The sequence below is a fragment of the Corvus cornix genome, chromosome 2, assembly GCF_000738735.6.
Source record: "Corvus cornix cornix isolate S_Up_H32 chromosome 2, ASM73873v5, whole genome shotgun sequence".
In the NCBI taxonomy this organism is placed as follows: Eukaryota; Metazoa; Chordata; class Aves; order Passeriformes; family Corvidae; genus Corvus; species Corvus cornix.
This window is the reverse complement of record NC_046333.1, coordinates 16,276,441-16,297,968: the sequence shown is the minus strand read 5'-3', so window position 1 is coordinate 16,297,968 and position 21,528 is coordinate 16,276,441. Positions and strand designations below refer to the sequence as shown.

The following is a 21,528-nucleotide window of genomic DNA, read 5'->3' as shown; positions in this document are numbered from 1 at the left end:
CCATCTCCCGCCGCAGCAAACTGCACGCGACCGCAGAAAGGGCCCCTGAGAGTTTTCTTTGACCCCAGAGTTTCGTGAGAGAGATATTAAGTCACTTTTCTCTCTTTTCCTTTTATTATTTTTCTCTCTGCTGTTTAGAAGATGGGAGATGGGAGCTAAACTGAGCCACTCCCAGCAGGACATTTATATCCAAATCAACTCAGTTCTTTTGTTCAGGGAAATTGCTGTTTTTCAAGGGGGGAGCTGAAGCATTTCGTTCACTGGCTGTGTAAACATTTTCCTTGCATTTCACGGGACTCACTCCTTTCTAAAGACTTTTGGGATCAAGTTAGGACAAAGTTGGGCGTTCTACAAGCGAGAGGGGACTTAGTGGTGGGAAAGTTTTATCCTTTATTTGCAATGATTGTTAAATGCGTTAAAGGCAGTGAGGAGTGTTCAGGAAATGTTATCCCCAGTTTAAAAACCCCCTCACCATGTTTCTCTCCCCCTGTTCCCAATCCCCTTTCCCTGCCTTGGAGGGGATCGAGGGATGGATCTCGCCCAAGGGCGCTGGGCTGCTGCCATCTTCCTGGCACTTCCCCTTCCCAGGATGGCACCAGTCCTGCTGTCCCGGCTCTTCTCCAAATCTCCCACCTATACCCACTTTCCAAGCTATGTTCCAACATGGCGCCAGCCATGTGGTGCAGGCTATTTCGCAATCTTGTAACCTCCCCTCCCGCCCTCTCCTGTACATGTCATCACGCACGACATGTCCCCCAACCCCACTGCCACCCCTGGCCGGCCCCTCCCCACCAGCTCCCGAACTCCTGAACCTGAAAGTGGGAGCAGCACCAGCCCCCACCGGGCCACGGTGGCGGAGCCGCACAGCCCACTGTGTTGCACACTGGGATAACCCCTCCTCCTTCTCCTGAGAGGGAGACAGCAACCTCTCAGATGCTGAAGATTATTGGGCAAAAATAAAGAAAAAAGTGGCAAGGGGGGGGGATTGGGAATTGGCAAACAGGACTGAGGTTAAAGCAGCTCCAGTTCACTATGATAGAGGGAGGAGGAACCCGAGGTGGGAGGCAATCCCTTATGAACAGTTGAAAGAGTTATGCAAGGCCACGAAAGATTATGGGCGGGGGTTGCCCTACTTTGAAAACTTGCTCCAAGTCACTCTCTCCGTCTCACCCTAGTGCCCCAAGATATTAAAAACATTATGTCACATCTCCTCTCTCCCACGGAATATATGCTGTGGGAAAGGACATGGAAAAAACAATTAAGACAGCTTCTACAGACTTATCAAAGAGACCGTACTAGGGCTCATTTGACAGCCAAGCATCTGAGCGGAGAAAGTGACTTTGAGCGCCCCCAGACCAGGCCCAAATCATCCCCAAGGATGTCCTAGGAGACATAAAAAGAGTAGTAGAGGCAGCGCTTCTCCAGGTCCCAGATGATGCCACTTCCACCCTGAACTTTTCAGATGTTAGGTAAGGCACAGAAGAGACTTTTACTAAATTTATTGATCGTCTAAACAGTTCTATTGAGAGGCAAGTCGAGAATGCAGAAGCCCGCAAAGAGATTTTGCATAGTTTGGCAATCACCAACTCAAATTCAGAGTGTAAGAAAATTTTAAGGGCCCTCCCTTTTGACTTTAAGCCTACAATAGACCAAATGATCGAAGCCTGTGCCAAACTGACATCCACTGAACACATAATAGCAACAGTGGTCTCAAGAGGGGTGGCTGAAGCCTTAGTGGCATCATCAAGGGATAAGCAGAGGTGTTTTAACTGTAGAAAGCCTGGACATTTTATAAAAGACCGCCTAAAACACCGTGTAGCCAAAGACTCTCACCGACCGGGAGGGTGCCCACACCACCAGCAGCAGCATTTGAGAAACAGATATTTTGCAATCTCACGACCTCCCTCCGCCCTCTCCTGTACACGTCATCACGCACAATGCATCCCCCATCGCCGCTGCCGCCCCTGGCCAGCCCCTCCCCACCGGCTCCCTCACTCCCAAACCCAAAAGTGGGAGCGGCGCCAGCCCGGTGGGAGAGGCCAGTGCCCAGCCCCAGTGTAGGCAGAGCGCAGGGTGGGCCTTAGCTACACCTTTTCGGGAGCAGTGTTTCCCTCACTCCACACAAGAGAGAAGGCCATAGATACCATCTGACACTTCCTCCTGGTGTTTGCCACCCTGGGCATCCCTGCAAGCCCAAGGTAGCTTCCAGGAAAGAACATCAAGCCTTACACCGGCCCAGCAAACACTACCCCCATGGACACAACCCCACCAGAAACCAACAACAACCTAAAGACCAAAGAAATGCAGCCCGGAGACAGTGCAAATCTCCATTACAGACACCGACCTGCCATCCCGTCACCAGAACTTTAACCACGACATCGACCAGGTGTCGACTATTATGGTGCCTCCTTAAGTCTTTCCCAAATTGCCTTCATTATTGTAATCCCTACCCCCTTCATCCTCCTGTTGCTTTCCCACCAGCTAATACTCCCTACCTCCACCCCTCTGCTTTGCCCTTCCCGCACCCACGCTCCCCAATACCCCTATTGGGATGCTTTCTGTTGCATTGCATTCCCCTTTTATTTACTCCTTGTTACCCCTTCCTCAGCCACGTAACCCCATACCCCTGTCACCTTACTACCACCCCCTTTTTCCCAGGCTTTTAATTAATAAAGAAAGGGAAATGCAAAGAGGGAGAGAAAGGAAGGCCCCCCTCCTGAAACTTTGCAAATTTTTTTTTAACAATCTTGTTTGAAAACCCCTACAGAAGCAGCTACCCGAGCCCCTACCCGCACCCAACACCATGATGCCTAGCACCTGCCTCACCACTTTCTTCTGGATGCTCTTGGCAACATTGGCCATGGATGCTTGGTTGGTAGTGAAGCCCAAAGAGAACATACAGCGAAAGCATCCATGCCAGCATCCAAAAGATGAAATACTTAATCATAGACTTGAAGAAAGAAAAACCACCTCAGTGGTTTGAGGGCTTGCTGGGAGACTGGGGACTCACGAGGTGCTTAGCTGCCCTGTTGAAAGTTGTGATATGGATTGTTTTAATAATTTTAGTTGTTTGTGTGTGTTCAGTTGCTTAAAACTTTTGCTGTTGAGATCCCTAGGAAAAGCCCTTTCAATTAATATAGAAGGGGTGTAGTGAAGGCCGGTGGGTCTGCTAGACAAGGAACAAAAGGAGTCCTACAGTGAGATAAGTCCTAGGTTCCTTTCCAGCTTATGGTGGCTCAAAAGCTTCCCCCCAGAATGCTCTGTTCTGTTATGTTAATGTACCCCAGTTCTGCTCCCCTGGTTGGCTCCACTGGCCACCACAACCCTTGTTACCTGATACACCCTCAGAGTTTCTCGATTAGTTCCCTTACCCTGGACCCCCCACTGCTCTGCCCCAGGACTTCTCTGAAACCTTGCACGAGTGCGGATGCATTAAATCTCTCCTGTAGAACCCTATGCGAAAACTCTTCCTGCTCATTCATCGTCAGACTGTTTTAGCTGGCTGTCTGTTGTGTGTGCGTGCAAGTGTGCTGGCTGCACCAAGAGGCTTCCTTGGAGGCACTTTTGGGAAGGTCATGGCATGTTACCATCTAATAGAACCGCAACACCACATCACAAATCTCAACAATCAACATCTGACATTCAACTCCATGTTTGCTATAACCAGGATAAATACAAGATAATGAAGAGAACAGGGTATTGCAATATCTTCAGGGCTAATTGGGAAAAATTTAAATTTTGGACAGCAGTGTAGTGATAACTTTACAATAAACATTCATATTTGTCAATTGGCTTATTTACTGTTCTACATAGTCTATGTTTTTGTACTGCATTAATCAACTGGCAGATACCTCACAATCTTAGAATAAAGTTTTTATAGAAGCTTACTTGACCCTTGTAGATGATTAAGAACTATTTCAAGAGGTTAGAAAAGATTTTATCAGTGCAAAAAGTTTCTTCCACCTTGATGGGAATGTGTAATACTGCCAAATGGCAACAGGTGTAACCATTTGTAAAGCACTGAAGACAAAGAGCTGTTGTGGTGTTCAGTTTATATTATTTCTTCAACATGTAATCATAGATAATTCTTCTAAGACTTGCTTTCTTAAACCACACTACTAGAAATGGAAGAATAAATTGCATAAAATACCAGTGATTAAGGTACCCTCCTGCCCCGGTTTATACATTCTAACTGTACACAGGAAAACCACTAAAGAACTTCTTATCACTTTCAGAGAATGTTGTCTATGAATACTGCTTCAGTAGCGCATTAATTTGTTTGCACCTTTTCCATCATGTAACAATTTCAGTGAGACTGAACAATTTAGAAGTTTTCTGAAACTGCAGTCCTTAGCACAAGGAGTGAGATTCACTGTATGTTTTGCAACTTGCCAAGATTCTGTTTCACAAATTTGAGCTATCACACAAGAGCTGGGATTGGTCGTTCTGAGCTATTAAGAATCAGCTCTCTTTAGATCTTTCTAGGAAACTTCCTTTTTCTTCACCATTCCCCCATTCCTTTCCCAACAACCTGAGGGGACAGCAGGAAGCCTAACAGACAATGTTTGCTCAGAATTCCATCAATAAATCCTGTCTTCCAGGAAGCAGGGTAATGAAGGGACAACTCACTAGCACTACAAAAAGGGTCAGTTCACGAAACCAAAAGCCACTTGGCAAAAATCAGTGCCAAAATGCTTGGCTTCTGGCACATGGCCCTTGGCTGGCAACAACAGCTAGCACAAATGATCTTTATCTAACATGTATAAACCTGAAAAATTAAAATCTTCTTTAAGTTAGAGGTATCTATGCAAGAAAAATACTGAAGATTATTTAAACAGGATTATGTACAAATAAACTTCTAGAACCTAGCAGACAGAAGTTTTGTATTGCATTTAAAGATAAATTTAAATATACTTCCCCCTAATTCAGGTTTATAATACAGAATATACACTTCTATCTTATGTTCTAGTCAAAACCCAGTCTCTGGCTGTGAGTTTACAGAACAGTCTGTTAGTCTGCAATACATTATGGTCTTCAATATTTAGCAGCTTCAGTATGAATACTACTTGTCAGAAAACAGAAAAATCACCTGTCACTTGTCATCTGACACAAGTGAGCACATACACGCTGGGCATTTTCTATATAAAACCAGTTACTACTAAAATGTATGTTCAGTCCAGTTTCCTACAGCCCAGGTGGCTACAATGCAACAATTTGAGCAGAGCAGTCCTTTAACAGACTTGCCCCAAGTATCCATTCCCTGCCCCATTTCTCCAGGGAAGGATAATAACCAGAGGAACTACTGCCAGTCTCATGTGCCACTTCTAGCTGTGTTAACTTGGAATACTTTTGTATCTTCTTGTCCCTTCCGGGGAATAAGATAAACAGAAGACATGACATTTCAATGCTGCATTAAGATTTCAATTTTCCATCTTGAATAGAAATGACTAGTTTTGCACAGTGGCTATATATTCACACTGATCAGAAAGGACTGCTCCCAACCCAGCCTGTCACCACACTGAACTTACCAATAGGTAAGTTATTAATTAGATACAATTAGAATTCATTTATATCCTTTCCATATTACGTTTAGCTGGGAAATAATGCCACACTTCCTAACTGGAATAATTGATTGCTATTAAAAAGCCCCATTATTGCCAAAAGTTATTAGCTCCAAGAAACACAATGCTCTGGCCTCTTAGTAAGGTGCAGTGAGATAAAAAGTAGGATGAAGGCACTTGATACCAGTTTCATACAGTAGTTTCACTTTAGAATAAAGGAAGCTATAATAAAAATAGACTGGTAACTTGAAACACACTAAATTTGGCCAGGAAACTTAGCTAAGACCAAACTAGGGTTACAAGACAACCTGTAAGTGTGCAAAACCACAGAGAATGTTCACTTATCTTGATGCTATAAGCTAAATCCAGACACAGTCAGGTGCTGAGCATTGTTTCTAGCATCAAAGTAAGAGGTGTCAGTCTCATCATCCGGTTGAGGTATAAATGGCATAGTTTGATTCTGGAGATTATCCCAGTCCACCCCGTGAAAGAGGGGGTGATGCTTCAGCTCTGAAACAGAAGTTCACATAAGCATTATAAACTTATTTATGTCCAAGCCCCATAGTGACTCCTCATCTATAACTGTCAGTAGATTTGCTCTATATTCCTTTTTAGAAGTTCATAGAAGTGTAAATTGCAACTGGGCTTTGATTATCCCCAACTTTAGTAGGATCAAACTGTTGGCATGACAAGTAACTGCCAGCCCCATCCAGGGAACCTGTTCCACACAGTGCACAGAGCCAAAGGTGGCTTTAAAGCTGCTTTACCCAGAAAGATTGAACTTAGAGAAGCACAGCAGCACAACATAACTGGGATTTCCCAGTGCAAAAGGCTTCATGCTGTAGCAATAAAAGGGAGAGCACACATCTTGGAGAGGGGAGAGAAGATGACAGTGATGGAAACTTAGATATGAGAAAAACTGAATGGTTGTCCTAAAAACTACTCATCCAGCTTCCCTTCAGTGGACTATAAATTGGACAAAGAGGCCAGATATAGTTTAAGTCTTGACAAAGAATGACTGTCGAAGAAGGTCAGAGTGGAAGAAACAATTGTGTCATCTATTTTAAATTTCTGTCCTTGACAGGCAATTAGATTTCACTCTAAAATCCAGAAATAAAGACAATAACTTGTGTTTAACTAAAACATTTTCAAATTGCTTTTTGGGAAATACTAACGCCACAGGATTTTCTGTTGACTTAATCTTAATTCATAATCCTGTGCCTTCACTAATTTGATTTGGTTTGATTTCAGCTTCTAGTATTTAGTCTCTTTATGTGTAAGCATTTCCATAGTAATTTCCTTCTGTAGTGACTTCTTTCTCTATTTCCAAAATATCTCACTCTAAATTTCTTTCATGTTATCAACTTTTTAAAAATAAAACATAGCCACTGTTAACAATAGCAAATGTTTAAGCCCTTCTACAAGGGAAAAAAAAAGCAAACTTTGTATAGTAAGTATTGTCCAACTTCGTATTCTTCTATGCATTCAGCAAAGACAGACTGATTCCTAAGAAAAAAACACTCTCTCTGAATTAACTGTTTGTTGTAGGAGGCTTCTCTCCCAAACTATCATCTTTTAATCAAAGTTCCCAATGTCATTTAGGTTAAAAATTCTAAATACCAATTAGATAAGAGAAAACTTTGGTACATCAGATGTCAAACACTAAAAATGCATAGCAGAACAGCAGTAAAGCAAAACAGAAGTTCAATCTAAAAAAAACCCCCAAAAAATCAACAAAACAACCCACCCCCAGAATTACCTTGTTCAAATAGGAAAAGTCCCCCAAGAAATACAGAAAATACCACAACTTGTTAAGTTCTGTGGTACTATACATGGAACCTAGTTAGGCACTGAAGTTTATTAAAGTTTCAGGAGGAGATCACCACTTTGAAATTTGCAATTAGTTTCAAAGAACAATTTTAATACTAACCCTTCAGTCCAGCTCTCTTAGTAGTGTCAATTGTTAGAAGAATATCTATTGCATTTTGGGCATTATCAGACAGCTTTTCTTCACCCTCAGGCCAGGGAATATCTACAGACAAAGATACAAATGAATTGCTAACTCAAACCATAAAATGTTGGAAATGCATAGTTACCATGATTAATGAAACAGATTACCTCTTTTCAAAATATTTTGGAAGACCTGTGTTGGGGTTTCATCATTAAAAGGTGGAATTCCAGTTAGAAACTCAAACAGACAAACTCCAAGGGCCCACCAGTCCACAGCAGAACCTGGTAAAATAAATCCACATCATTACACTTACACAAATGATACTTGCAAAGACTTGAAGACTAGCAGAAACTGAGGACTGTTTAAATTCTGCAAGTTTCTTGAAAATTATGAAGAGACAAAACAAGTTGTATTTAATATTCATGCAGATTAGAAATATTAAAAGGCTTTTTAAAGCCACTCTGCTCCTTAATTCAATATAGATAACACTGGGTTTTACTGATAAAACCAAAGGGCTCTTAGTAACAGTCTAATTATCAACTCCCATCACAGAGAAATCAGAGATTGTTCAAGAATCTCTTCAAGAGATTGTTTTGTGATAAGAAACAGATGCCTCGTGACTGCTCTAGAGTCTGGATGAACACTCCATGTTGCCGCCTGTGCCTTTCTCTCGGTTCTTTAAAAAGTCTCCCAAACTTCAAACTATTGAATCTAATTTTCATTTGTCTAAATTATTGTGAACATCATGAAGACAGCTTGCAGAAACGAGCCAGCACACATGAAGCTGGCATTACCTTCCATTACACTGAATTGACTGGGGCAATGTGTAGTTACTAGCTATCTCTGCTCTGTAATTACATGGTTCTGGTTTTCCACTTTCCAGGGGTTTGTTCCTTTTGCCAATCTCTTAATTATCTACATCAAAACAAGCAGCCAAAGCAATCCCAGACACCGCTGCATGCATTCTAAGCCTTCTGCATCTTCAAGCCATGCCCACTCCACTGTAAAAAGAATAGATGCCACAATTGCTGTTTAAAAAAAAAAAAATTGAACTAAATCTAATTGTTCTTGGCTTTTCTGGCATATAAAAAAACCTAAGACACCTCCAAGAAAATGAATGTTTTGAGCCATTTCACAAAGACTACTGTTTAGTAATGTTTAGAAATGCTGAAAACCAAAGTGTTTTACCAGTAATCTAATAAATACACTTTTAGCAACTTTTAGCAGCAGTAAGAGTGCCCCACCAAGCTAAGCACATCAAAGCATTGAGTTCACATCCACTGTTGTTAGAGTACTTGAATGTTCAGTAAAATACTCCCAGCTCCAGTCAAAGTCTAATAAGATCACAACTCTGAACAATGTAATAACCAGGTTTCAGCAGCAATTTTTCCCACACAAAGTCTAACTAAAATTAGATTAACTCCTACCATATCCCTGCTAAACAGGACCCAAGGACAGCATGAAGCTGTGCCAGGGGATGTTTAGGTGGGATATTAGGAAAAGCTTTTTCACCCAGACAGTGGTTGGGCACTGGAACAGCTCCCCAGGGAAGTGGTCACAGCACCAAGCCTGACAAGGGTTCAAGAAGCATTTGGATAATGCTCTCAGGCACAGGTGTGACTTTTGGGGCTGCCCTGTACAGGGCAGGAGTTGGACTTGATCCTTGTGGGTCCCTTCCAACTTGGGATACTCTGTGATTCTGCGATTTGAAAGAAGCAATAACACCAAGCCTTGAGCACCTGAGCCTTCCTCGCCCAGAAACAAAGTAAATCAGACTGACTGCAATAAAGTGAAAGGCAGCAATGAGAAAAAGAGTCTCTGGCTTTACCTCCTGTTACACAATTTCAGAATGCTGACTTTCTTTCTGAAGTACCTGCTTACATGTGTGATTCCTGATAGCTTAGTCACACTAATACTGATGTTTCCTGACTCTTGTGAACATCACACATTTTTATGTGGAGGAATACTGGACATGTCTTTCTATATAGAAACATTGTTCACCCAAACAATGTTCTCAGAAATTGTAATCCAGTTATACTTTGACTGTTCAGTTACACTGAACACTTCAGTTCTGCACAGAATATAGAAAACTCACCAGAGATGAGACTCCCTGCATATGAAAAGACAATGAAGTAAAAATATTACAATTATTGCCAAAAAACCCATAACAAATACGAACATTGAATATCAAGTACGATATGAAGGCATAGGAATGAAGATATTTTTCTAAGGTGGTATTCCACAATAAAGAAAGATGGTAATGTTAAATCTAAGTCAGAAACAAAAATAAAATAGTTTTGTAACACAATTAATTTAGGATTAAAAGTACATTTACAAGCATCTCGGCATGTGAAATATTTAGTGAGGGAAAATTTGGAGTTCCAAAAACCCTTTGGCTTTGCTGAAAGTAATGGGAGATTTGTAATTTCCTGACATAAACCCCAGACTCTGCAAGTTTTCACTGAAGTCCCGAAAACCCAGTAACCACAGAGAAATCACATTGTGACCAAGTTTCACATTGTCTAAGTAGCACTGACTACATTTCCAAAATATTATCCAATTTCAACATCTGCCAGATAACCAGGAATCCTAAATGGAAGTGCAAAACAACAACTACATATGTTTAGTATTTTCAGAGTTTTTACACTCTGAAATTTTAAATTGCTAAATCTCTTCATGGAGTTTCAGTTAATTTATATTAGCAGAATTTTATTGTTCCACAGGATACCTCTCAATTAAGGTCTCTCTCTCATATAATTTTCCCAAGACTTGTAGCTCTACAAAATAGTAGCATACTTTTGACAGGGAAATAAAATGCAATTATACCTCAACAACTGTATAGGAGATAGATACGCTGCATTTAATTTTTGTTAATGCTTCTTGCAAGTTAGCAGAAAACCATTTCAGACTTTTTGTTAATCTCAGTGGATCTCAGAATTTGAGACAAAGAAATTTATGCCCTTCAAAGTTGTGCTATTTTAGTACAGTATTTTGAAAACAAACAAACAAACCGATCTCCAAAAATTTGAGGGCTACTGCTGCACCCTTATATAGAAGATCCTGTCAGATGTCTGAAGTGTTTCATGAGGTCACTCAACTCAACTGATTTTAAGGCAACTTCATTAAATTGTCTAGCTTCACATAACACTTTAATATCAATAAACACAGAAGACATTCTAAAAATAACTGGAGGCATAATCCTGTCACTCCAAAATTTCACTAAGTTCCTCCTTTCCCATCCCAAAGAATCTTTAAGGACACTCAGGATGACCAAGTTGTTACTCCTAAGCCACATACAGGTCTCAGGCTGCCAAAGCAGCTTCCAATGCTGACTGCCAGCAAGCAAAACTGATGGACTACCAAGACCTCTAGTTACAAGAAAGCAGTAAATGAATGGAAGGAGCAGCTGAAGCAAACACAGCCATTCATGATGGCAAAAGCTTCGCACTAGCTATTTTTGAAGAATTCCCAATCTTACTGTTTGAAGGGTTTACAGTTCTAGTGACATTTAGAAATGTAAAGATGTCACCTTTCAAGTACTTACAAATGGCTGGTTTGTCTTACCATGAGGCTGTGTCAAAAGCAGCTCAGGAGCCAGGTAGTCTGGGGTCCCCAGGATGCGTTCACCTTCTACAGGGGCAGCTCCTCTTCTAACACTCTTTGGAGTCCTGTATGGTGTGCCAGCATCCCCCCGAAGAGGGGTCTTAAAAGATGGGACAAAGATTTCAGATGTCAAACAAAACCAGCTCAGAAACTCCCATCTCCAGGTTTAGTCATGGATGTAATAATTGATACTTAAGTTCAAGTCAAGAACAAGTTACAAAACATTCCCTGCAAAGTATGTGTGAAATGTGCTTCCATTGCTTTATCTCAACAGTCTTGAAGCATAAAGATGCCTACTGTTAGAGAAACTTTTCCCTAAGTTCTTCCTCCAGTGTCACATCCACAGCAGCTATCACTGTTTACATCAATCTTTGTAATAGGCTTTTAACTGGCATCTGACAGTATACATTACACCATCACTTTTACCAGCATAAAAAAAGAGAAAGTAGCAGGTACAGTGGCAGTTAGGAGCAGCTGAACAGCATTTACAGACTGTCCTGGGAAGGGTGCAGGATGAAAAATGATAAAAAATAGTCAAAGACTTCCCATTACATTACACAACCTATAATGCTCACAGTAAACACTACACTGCACTAGAAGCAGAATGAGACAAAACAGCACAGGCTTTGTTCACTGTAACTACAAAGATGTCTCAGGGATGGACAGTCAATGCCTGTTGAGCCAAAGGCAAACAGTGAACACAAAGCTACTGCTAAACTCTTACAGAAATTATCATTTTGGCCACACAAGTGCAGTAAATGAACCCTGTCTGCAAAGGTAATTTTGAGACTACCTCAAACTACTCAAGTTTTCCCTAAATTTACAACTGAAATAATTTCAGGTCCCTAATGTCCAATGCATGCACAAAGTTTCTACCTGTCTCCTTACCTACCTGATAGACCTGATATGGTCTTCCTTTCTGTAATGGAGTGATAGCTGTTGGGTAAGAGCCACTGCAAGCAGGTGAAAGATCCATTATATCTAAGGAAGCCATGCTACATGGATCAGATACATTAGATATATTGATTGGACTATTATAACTCCGAAAAACAACAGCATTTTTTTTTAAGAGACTCAGTGCTTCCATCATCTTTTCTGAAGGAGAAGATACTGTGTCAAGGTAAGTTTCTTCCACGTGTTTCTGGTTATTATCCTTTATCTGATGTAATGGTTTGCAGTCCTGGACTGTATGTGCCCCCTCTCCGATCTGTGAGGCATCTCGGGACTCTGATGATGTTATTAGCACAGCTTCAGGTTTTGGTTCCTCAAAGGAGAGGTCTTTAACACTTTTGTCCAAATCTAAAAGCTGCTTTTCTATATGGCTTTCTGTAACAGACACTTCAGGAAGTAAGTCAGAATCTGCACTGAAGACTCCCAAAGGTTTTTCATCGTCAGTGCCTAAAAAACTTGAGTTCATGTACTCCTTTTCATCATCCTTTCCACAGTCTGCATCCAGATCACACAGAAGATTTTTGGCTACAGTTGGAGTAAGCAATCTTTCTACTGTTTCCTGGTTATTAATAAAACTCTTAACTTCTTCCTTGCTTTTGCAGGTGTCACACAGGCATCCATCATTACAAAGCATTAAGGACTGAATTTCGGTTGTCAAACCTGTCCCTTTGTTTGCTGGAAATTCAGAGATCTGACAGCCACGTTTATATTCTGCATTGCTTTTTTTAACATAGTTAAGTTCCTGACAAGGACTAGTGTCAACTGATTCAAAGCTTCTTTTTACACCTGGCTTTTCAAACATTTCTTCCTCTTTGACAGGCTCATTCTGCCTTGAAGGGGACTGTTGTAGACTGGAAGTCTCTGCTGTTTCATTAGTCATGTCTCTTTTATTTACAAAGACTTTTTCTTTCCAAATCTTATTTTCAGAAATACACTTTCTCACTATGCCTTTCACACCCAGAGTGCTCACGGGAGTATCTGCTATATTCAAATGTTCACTTCCCAGCTTCTGCCTACTGCCAGAATCATTGCTGCAAATGGGAGAAATGGCAGACTCAAGTTCTTTTTTCTTTAAAACTTCAATACCTTTGCTATTTGGCAACATAACATTTGAAAGGAGAGCTGACCCACTGTTACTGGTTTTGCATGTTGTAGAACAAGGTTGATCTTCACTTTGCTGCAAAGGAGCACATTAAGTTTTGAGTATCAAGAAAAATACAATTACAGCACTATATCAATGTTTAATACGTGTGAAATACTTTATTACAACCTCCATAATGAAACGCAGATTTGCAAGCATTACTCATTCTTTCTAACTACTACCAGTGAAAAACCATAGTTCAAAATACGAAAGTCAAAACCAAATAAGGGTAACTTGATAATTGGGCTTCTTTTAAGAACATAAAATAAGCTTGCTAGAATACAACAGAAAATACTGTATTTTTAAATGCCTAAGGATGAAACAATAGAGCAATTGAAGCTTTATTAGTGATTTTACGTTAAGAAGTTAAGCTACGAAGTTTTCCATTTCCAAGAAAGTCCAAAGGAAAGAATCCCATCATACTACCCTGTGGTATATTACACGTCAGAGATGACAAAAGGAAAATCTGATATTACTAATGTTTTGATAGTACAATACCAAAACCAAGGCCTAAGAAACAGATAGATACAGAATAATAAATTGTTTTAAATATAAGTTGGTTTGTATGCTCTAAATAGGAATCATGGCAAGGAACTACATAGCACAGCAGCATTTTCTTTTAGGTCTGTGTTTGTGCAGAATTTCAATAACAGTTTAAAATAGGATAAAATATTTTAGGATAAAATATTATCAGCTGTAATTATTGGTGTTAGATTAGTTGATACAAAACCCTTCAGTAATAAAATCATTAAACTCTTTCAGGTTTAAGAGCTAGTAGAAGTTTGAACTGTATTTTATTATTTTCCCAAGTTCTGTGTTTTGAAGAAATTCTTTTGTCTGCAATGCTGAGCAAATAAAGCTATAGGGATAAGATCAGCTTCCAAATAGCCACTGCTCCCAGCAATGCCCACCTTGTGCAGGATAGGGCTAAACCAGTGATGGTCAGTGAAGCCTTCTCTTTCACTCCTTTGTTGCAGGCTCAATAGCATTTGCCTTTCCTGTTATATTGCAGAGGACTAATATTTGTTCGAAGAAAAAGGTTATATCAGTTTGATCCAAAACCCTCCTCAACAGGAATCATAACCCCTGTTTCTTCTACTCTAGGAAAGTTTCTCAACACTTGAAATAACTGAGGCAAGTAAGTAGAAGACGTTTGCAACACTGCATACACAAGTACAAACTAATTTTAATTGAGAGTGGGAAGATGAAACAGTCCTGACCTCTACGTCTTTCTCCCACTTAGGGCTGCTGCAGTTTTCTGATTCCACACTGGACAGGTATGTGTGAGACTGACTACTGGCACTGGAGGTACCAAACCTTTTTCTTGACTGAAGCAGAGTAGGAGTTAAACTTCTCACTGGCATCACAGGTGTCAATTGAGGATTATCCAGATCTTAAGAGAAAAAAAAAATTCAAATGTTGATACAAACAGACAACAAATACTGACTGACTTCACACTATGTTAAGCTTTCACATCAAAGGAAGCTATGGAACACTATGTGTGACAACAATTTCTCTTGTCATCTTTCCTGCAGTCAATTCACGCATTTTTGGAATTAGGGACTTGCCAAGAATGTAGAAGCAGTACAAACATTAGCAGCATAGCTGCCTTCTTTCTCATTTCAGGTTAGAAATGAGAAAGCAGCAAGATAAGACAATTTAAATGAAACCATACTACATTAAACAATTTTCAGTGAAAATATGCCAAGAACTGACACTATTCCTGCAAAATGTTAAACGATAATTTTGAATTCAGGGGTCATAATTTGAAAAAATCCAACCAAACAAAACCACTTCAGAAGATGACATAAGTAGAGTCAGTGAACACATGTCAGATGTAAGGCACTGGAGGAATGGTGGACAGCAAGACACCAACGAAATCACACTTTTTATGAAGTGGGTCCAAGCTACTCACATAAAATTAAAAGACCACAATCTTACAGCCAGAGTATTCCTCAGCACAAGGCCTGCTATACTCACGTGTTTTGAACAATTTAGTTGAAAGAGGGGTATTTTGCTTTTGGGCCATAGGTACAGGAGAAACCACTCCATGCAGACTGTCAGATGATTGACTTGAATTGTGCCCTGGCACTTTCATTCCAACAGGAGGAGTATACTAACAAGCAGAAAGAAGCACAGTTAAAAGTTAATGAAGTCTGAACAAATTCTCAATCTAGGAGTGAGAGTGTAACTTCACCCATTCTTTATTATATTTGCATTGGAGCTTGGCCATGCCCATTTACAAGTCAGCAATTCAAAATACAGTCCAAGGTAATCACTTCAGAACTTCAAAGTACTCTAAACATATCGTAAGTCATTTCAGCAGCTGCCAAAAGAGATGCAAGAATTATTGAATTTAATTTAATTTAATTAATTATTGAATTAATTGAAATCCATATTGAATTTAAGATAGTAAATAAACTAAAAGGATGAAGTACTTCAAAGACAGTGAAAATTACTTACAAAGCCCAGAGAACTGATAAGAGACAACAATTGTCCTGGAGTACGTGAGTAGTCTTGTTTTGGCTTTGCCATTGATGGGGTAGTAAGGATATCTATCATATTTATCTCTACAGAGAAAAAAACCAAAATCAAATAGGTCAGGTTTTCATTTTGATATTAAACAAAGGCAAAGTTACAGACATTTACTTCAGTTTCACGAAGAGGAAGAAAAAATTTAGTCACATACTCAGTTGAAGACTTACCTGTACATTCTTACTCAACCCAAGCTGTTTTTTCCTATACATCCATAAATTTATACATACAGAAGTTGTAGAAGTCCAATTTCTTTTCCAACATACTGTGCTAAAAGCATTACATTTTCTAATTTGATATCAGCTGAGGGAAAGGTATGCATCCACAAAAGGCCAAAGCCACCAGCTGCAACTGTCCCCAGCTGAGTTTGGGGTGGGGGGAGAGCACAGCTCACAGAAGCCAGGTTTACACAGACTCCCCCCAGCCGAGGGGGGAGGAGGAGGTTTTGGGTGCATGGTGCAACCTCTGGTGAGAGGCAATAAACACCCATCCTCCGATTACACAAACCAGCCCAGCTGTGGAAGCCCCAACCCCACAGGGCACATCCACAGGACATTTATGTGAGAGGATTTGCCCCACAGGTCTGCACGTGATGCAACAGACCCAGAGTCTGCTGTGAGCAGATATACCCATCGGACTCTGCCTTTTGGGGGGAACCTTCACCACCACAAGACCAGCTGGAGACATTGTTGGGATCCACAGAGTGGCGATATTTTCCTTATTCTGTCCCTGTCACTCTTTCTGTCCCCTCCACCTATTTTCTACTTCTTTCTTCCTTTCTTTCTTTCTCTCTCATATTTAACATCAAATAAAACCTTTACTATGTCACTTGCATATGGTCTCATTTGCACCTTAATTCAGGCAGAGGCATTTCTAAGAACCTTAAAACTGGATCATAACACTCTCCAAAAGACATCTCAAAAAAGCTACGGAAGATTTTTTCATAGGTGAAAATTCAACCTTGGTTACCTTTTTTTGCTCACTAGCAGTAAGTAGCTTTAAAGCTTCCATATAATGTTCAACTAGACACAATAACCTGTCCCATTAGAACATCAGTTAAAGCAGTATATCAAAAAAATACAGAACACTTAGGATTTTCCTTTATATTCTTAAAACCATGAATCAAACTCCACAGACAACTCTGAATTTCTACATTCCTTTAACTACATAAAAAGGATGCACCCTCCAGCAGCTGTCTCAAAAAACGTAAACTGGTGCTGTGCAGCATAAGTTTGGATGATCTGGCTTAGGAGGTACAAACCAGTTCAGAAATTGGCTACTCACCTTAAGACCTGCAGCCTGTGCCAGATAGTCATGACTATTCAGCTATATTTTCTGCTTCTTGAAAAGAGAATGTTCAGATGCCAAAGCACTGATCTAATCTTCTGTTAAGGACTTAGCACCTTCTCCCGTCCCTCAAATTAATGTCTGGAATGTCCCAGTTAATTTATTGGAAATTAATATATACAAGGACTGAGAGACATGAACTGAAGGGCAGAATTAGTCAGAGAAACAGGAACAATCCAGAATTACTCATTCACCCATTGAAATCTCCTAGCGGACTCCAGAAAACTTTGAAATCCACATCCCTCCAAAGAAAGGGCTCCAGATCATATTTCATACACTCTTGTCCCAAAGAATAAATATTTTACCTTCCAAACTGCAATGCAAAGAGCAGACCCTTTCCTAGCACATAGCTAATCAGTACCTACCTATGAGAAATCAGGTATTACTCCAGCATGTACATTTATTCAATTGAAAGCTGCCCTCTACAGGGATGCAAAGCATTCAAGAACACAGAAATGTGACCCAAAAATACATTTTAATATAATTGAAAGGATAGGGACAACTCTTACCTCTGTTCAGAGTAACTCTGGATAGCCCAAAGTCTGTCAACTTTATATGTCCTTGATTAGAAATGAGCATATTGTCTGGCTTCAAATCTCTGAAAATACGAATATAGTTGAAGTCAGCAAAAAGAGCACTGAGTAACACTAAAAGTTAACTGACCAGAAACACTCAATACAAAACATTGGTTAGAGCTGTTTCACAGTAACATCTCTTAGCCAGCAGAAGATTCCAGTTTGTGGAACACACTAAAAGAATTAAATATATTTAGCATTAAATATGGCACAAACATCTCAGGCTTTGTAAAAACCAGTGTGCATGTCAAGAATTGCAAATTTTGTGTTTCAGCAGGCTCAACAAGTAACCTTCACAAATACCACCATCATAACATTTACTAATTTGCAGCTCCTACAGGTGACAAGCAAACCCCTAGTAAAAGTTTTCATGTGTGTTCTCTGTAGCACTGCTGAATGCAAAAAGAACTCTCACTATGGGGGAGCTTTAGGGTAGTCAGTGTCCCTTTGTCCTACAGGCACATGAGTGCAGTACCCAGAGGGTTCCTGAACCATCACAGCTGCTAATACACCACTGGACTGGGAAAGAGCCGGCAAGGGAAAGCAGCATGCTTTTGTGTGCTCAGCACACATGGACAGATTTGACTTTAGCCATTGTTACACGACATCGCTGCAGCGCACAAGTGCAAAAAGAGCTTTCAGGAGCTCTAGCAAATGAGGTACCTGTGGAAGCTGCCACAATGAAATGGTGACCATTATGTGTTAGAGTGGAAAAATAAAAAACCCCAAACTACCAATACTTATTTGTTAGAAAAAAAAAAAAAATTCACCTGTGGATTATTCCATGCCTATGAAGATAGTCAAGAGCCAATGCTGCTTCAGAAATATACTTAACAGCCATTTCTTCATCAAAATATCCATAAATATGGAGAAGAGATTTGACATCTCCACCAATAAGGTACTCCATCACCTGTCATTCAAGCATTTTAAATTTAAAACACATTTCAAAATTGCAAGTAGAATACAAAGTAACTTTCACCCCTAGAAAAATATTATTTCAAGGAGCAGAAGCAGATAGAAGTACCTTTGTGCAAACCTCATTTCCCACACAATACTTTTCACTTGGGTAAAATAACCAAAGTTTCAAGTAACAGCAGACATGAAACATTTTCTTTCTGTAGACCATTTGCTTATTTTATTTGCCTAGATTACTCTTAGAAGCTAATTAAAAAGCTGAGTACAGCTATTTGAGAGCTGACTACAGCAAAAATGCTATATTATATATTTCTATATTAAATATTATGTATTTTAACATATTTGTATCAGTATATTAATATATATTTAACATTGTGTATTTCTATATTACAGAAAATGAAATGCAAAGTACTGTGAAACTCAAGGCCTGAAGCCAAAGAACACCTGTTCTATACAAATCATAGTATCTCAGTATTTTGTCTTGCAATCATTTATACACAATATTTAATTCAGACCTAAGCTTTATGAAATAAGTACAAATTGTCAAAAACGCAAACAGTGAGAGCTACTGTGCATTTAAAACACGTGAAAAAGAGAGTAAAAAGAATACACACGTCAAATAAGCCATTATGCAGACACATTATGATGGCCCATGTCATATTCAAAATAAAATACAAGTCAGCATGGCTTCTGAAACTCACTCTTTGATGCCAAGAGTGCATTTACGGGGTTTTGGTCAGGAAATCTCACCAGTACTTACATTCCAAAATACAATATTATTCGTTATATCTGTGTATATATATACACGCACACACACTCAGACATGATTCTAGCATCTCCTTTACAAATTTGTCTCCCTGAAGTCCTTTACTCCATGCATCATTTCAGAGATTCCAGAAAAAGAAGCCTTTGTTTACACTCAAAATGCATTATAGGAGTGCATAGCAACCTTATCTCCAAATTACATCAAGCTGTCCCCTGTGTGTGCTTACAGCAATCCACACAAATTGTGCCAGACAGTCTGAATCCTTATGTGGAGGCAGTATATAAAGCCATACACAAGTCCTGCTGTGCTCCACAGTGCTCTGTGTGGACCAGTACTTAGTTCTACCACTCAGTTATCATCTTGTCATGTAGGCCAACAACCAAAACAAAATTTGACCACAGGCAATAAGTCAAATAGATTTCCTTTAAGTGAGCCATGGAGTACCTTTCAGTCACTTGGATTCTGCTTGAACAGAATGATTTGTTTTCCCTAAGACTTCTACACATCCTAAGACAGAGTAGCTATTAGAAAAGCTTCTCCTGTAACAGAGGGGAACATGGGTGGAAAGAGCCCAAAGATACCAGAGGAAGAGAAATATTTTACTTGTTCAACCACTCTGAGAAAGATGTAAAAGTGACTAAGGAATACCATTAAAAAAATGTTTTCAGATATCACTACAGTACACACTCAATTTTCAAGACTACCATAAAACACCACAGCCATTTTTTTACTCACTAAATAGACGTTGTTTGCTGACTGAAGTGAGTAGTATAAGTGCACAATGAATGGACTTTTACTGAGAGCCAACGCATCCCTCTCTGCCTGCACCTGGTGAACCATATTCTTGTTGATCATGTCTGCTTTTTTCATCACCTGAAAAACAAAACAGAGTACACAAATGCTTTAAACTTAAAATGTTAATGATAAAACCAGGTATAGACATATAGCTCTGCAGAGAAACGCCTATTATGCATTACTTTTTTTACGTTTCCTATTCTTTGTGTACTGTGCAACTTGTTATAAGCCTCTTAATCACAAAGTCAAGTTCGCACAAATAATTGGCAAAGTTCCTACTAATGACAAGCTTAGATTTTAGTCCTTGGTGTAACAACACAAAACGATTTTTGTTGTTTTTTTTTAAATACGAACGTTTTTTATAATTTATTTTCGTCTTGCCCCCAAGATGGGGTGCTTTCGCCCCCGGGAAGGTGCAGCAGCTGAGGGGGCTCAGTTATGGCAACTGTTTACAAGCGAGAAGCCAGCAGCGCTCTGGCGGCTTGAGGTTTTCGTCGTTATTTCCCCTTCTTTGGAGTACTTATAAAAGCAGCTGTCGTTATCAGAGGCCCCCTGACCGAGCCCTCCAGGGCTTTAGCGAGGGGAGAGCGGGACACGGCCGTGCTGACAGCGCGTCCCTGGGCACCGGGTGTGCCCGAGCGGCGGCCGCTCGCCGAGACCCGGGGGCTCCTGCCGGGGCCACACCTCCCCGTCCCCTTGGGGCGCTCCTTTCCCGCACGGGACTGCTCGGGAGCGGAGGCGGCAACGCCGCGACCCCGGCGACCCCTCACCTTCACTGCATAGAGCCGGCCCGCCTTGCGGCCCAGGTACACCTTCCCGAAGGCGCCGCGGCTGATGGGCTTCACAATGGTGAACTCCTCGATAGAGGGGGGCCGGGGCACCTCGACGCGCCTCGGGCCGGCGGCTGTGGCGGCGCCGGGACCATCAGCACCGGCCCGCTTTCCCTCGGGCCGCTCCAGAGCCATGGCGCAGCCGGCCCCGGGCCCGCCGCGATTCAAAGCGGCCCCGCCCCGCCCGCGCCGTCACCAACGGGCAGCGGGCACTCTCGCGAGACCCCGCGCGGCGGCCGCGGGAGGCGGCGGCTGTGGCGGCGGCTGTGGCGGCGGCTGTGGCGGCGGCTGTGGCGGCGGCTGTGGCGGCGGCTGTGGCGGCGGCTGTGGCGGCTCCCCGGCCAAGGGTCGGCCCGTCCTGCGCCGCGCTCGGAACGTGCCCGTGACTGTCCACACGCCTTTGGGCTGGCTGACCGCTGCCCAGGTGGTCATCTAGGTGTCCTGTTTGGCACTACGTTGTAACTTGCTGGGAGCAGGTACTGTTCCCTCATTCCCATGGGAGGCTTGAAGGTGTAGGAATTCAACAGAGCTTGGTGTTGAAAGGAACGAGGGACTTGC

The 21,528-nt window shown here is 41.1% G+C and overlaps 1 protein-coding gene across 1 annotated transcript; it reads right to left on the bottom strand.

Annotated features, from left to right (window-relative positions):
* Nucleotides 1–4,035: 4,035 nt before the first annotated feature.
* On the bottom strand, nt 4,036–21,138 carry MASTL (microtubule associated serine/threonine kinase like). The gene is made up of 12 exons (XM_039549892.1): nt 20,911–21,138; nt 20,081–20,218; nt 18,435–18,574; nt 17,599–17,687; nt 15,671–15,777; nt 15,188–15,323; nt 14,428–14,600; nt 12,008–13,243; nt 11,077–11,215; nt 7,680–7,793; nt 7,492–7,593; nt 4,036–6,071 (listed from the first exon to the last, which is right to left on the bottom strand). Exons 1-12 carry the CDS (start codon nt 21,103–21,105, stop codon nt 5,914–5,916), a joined length of 2,727 nt encoding a protein of 908 aa, XP_039405826.1. The 5' UTR covers nt 21,106–21,138; the 3' UTR covers nt 4,036–5,913.
* Between the last annotated feature and the right edge of the window lie 390 nt (nt 21,139–21,528).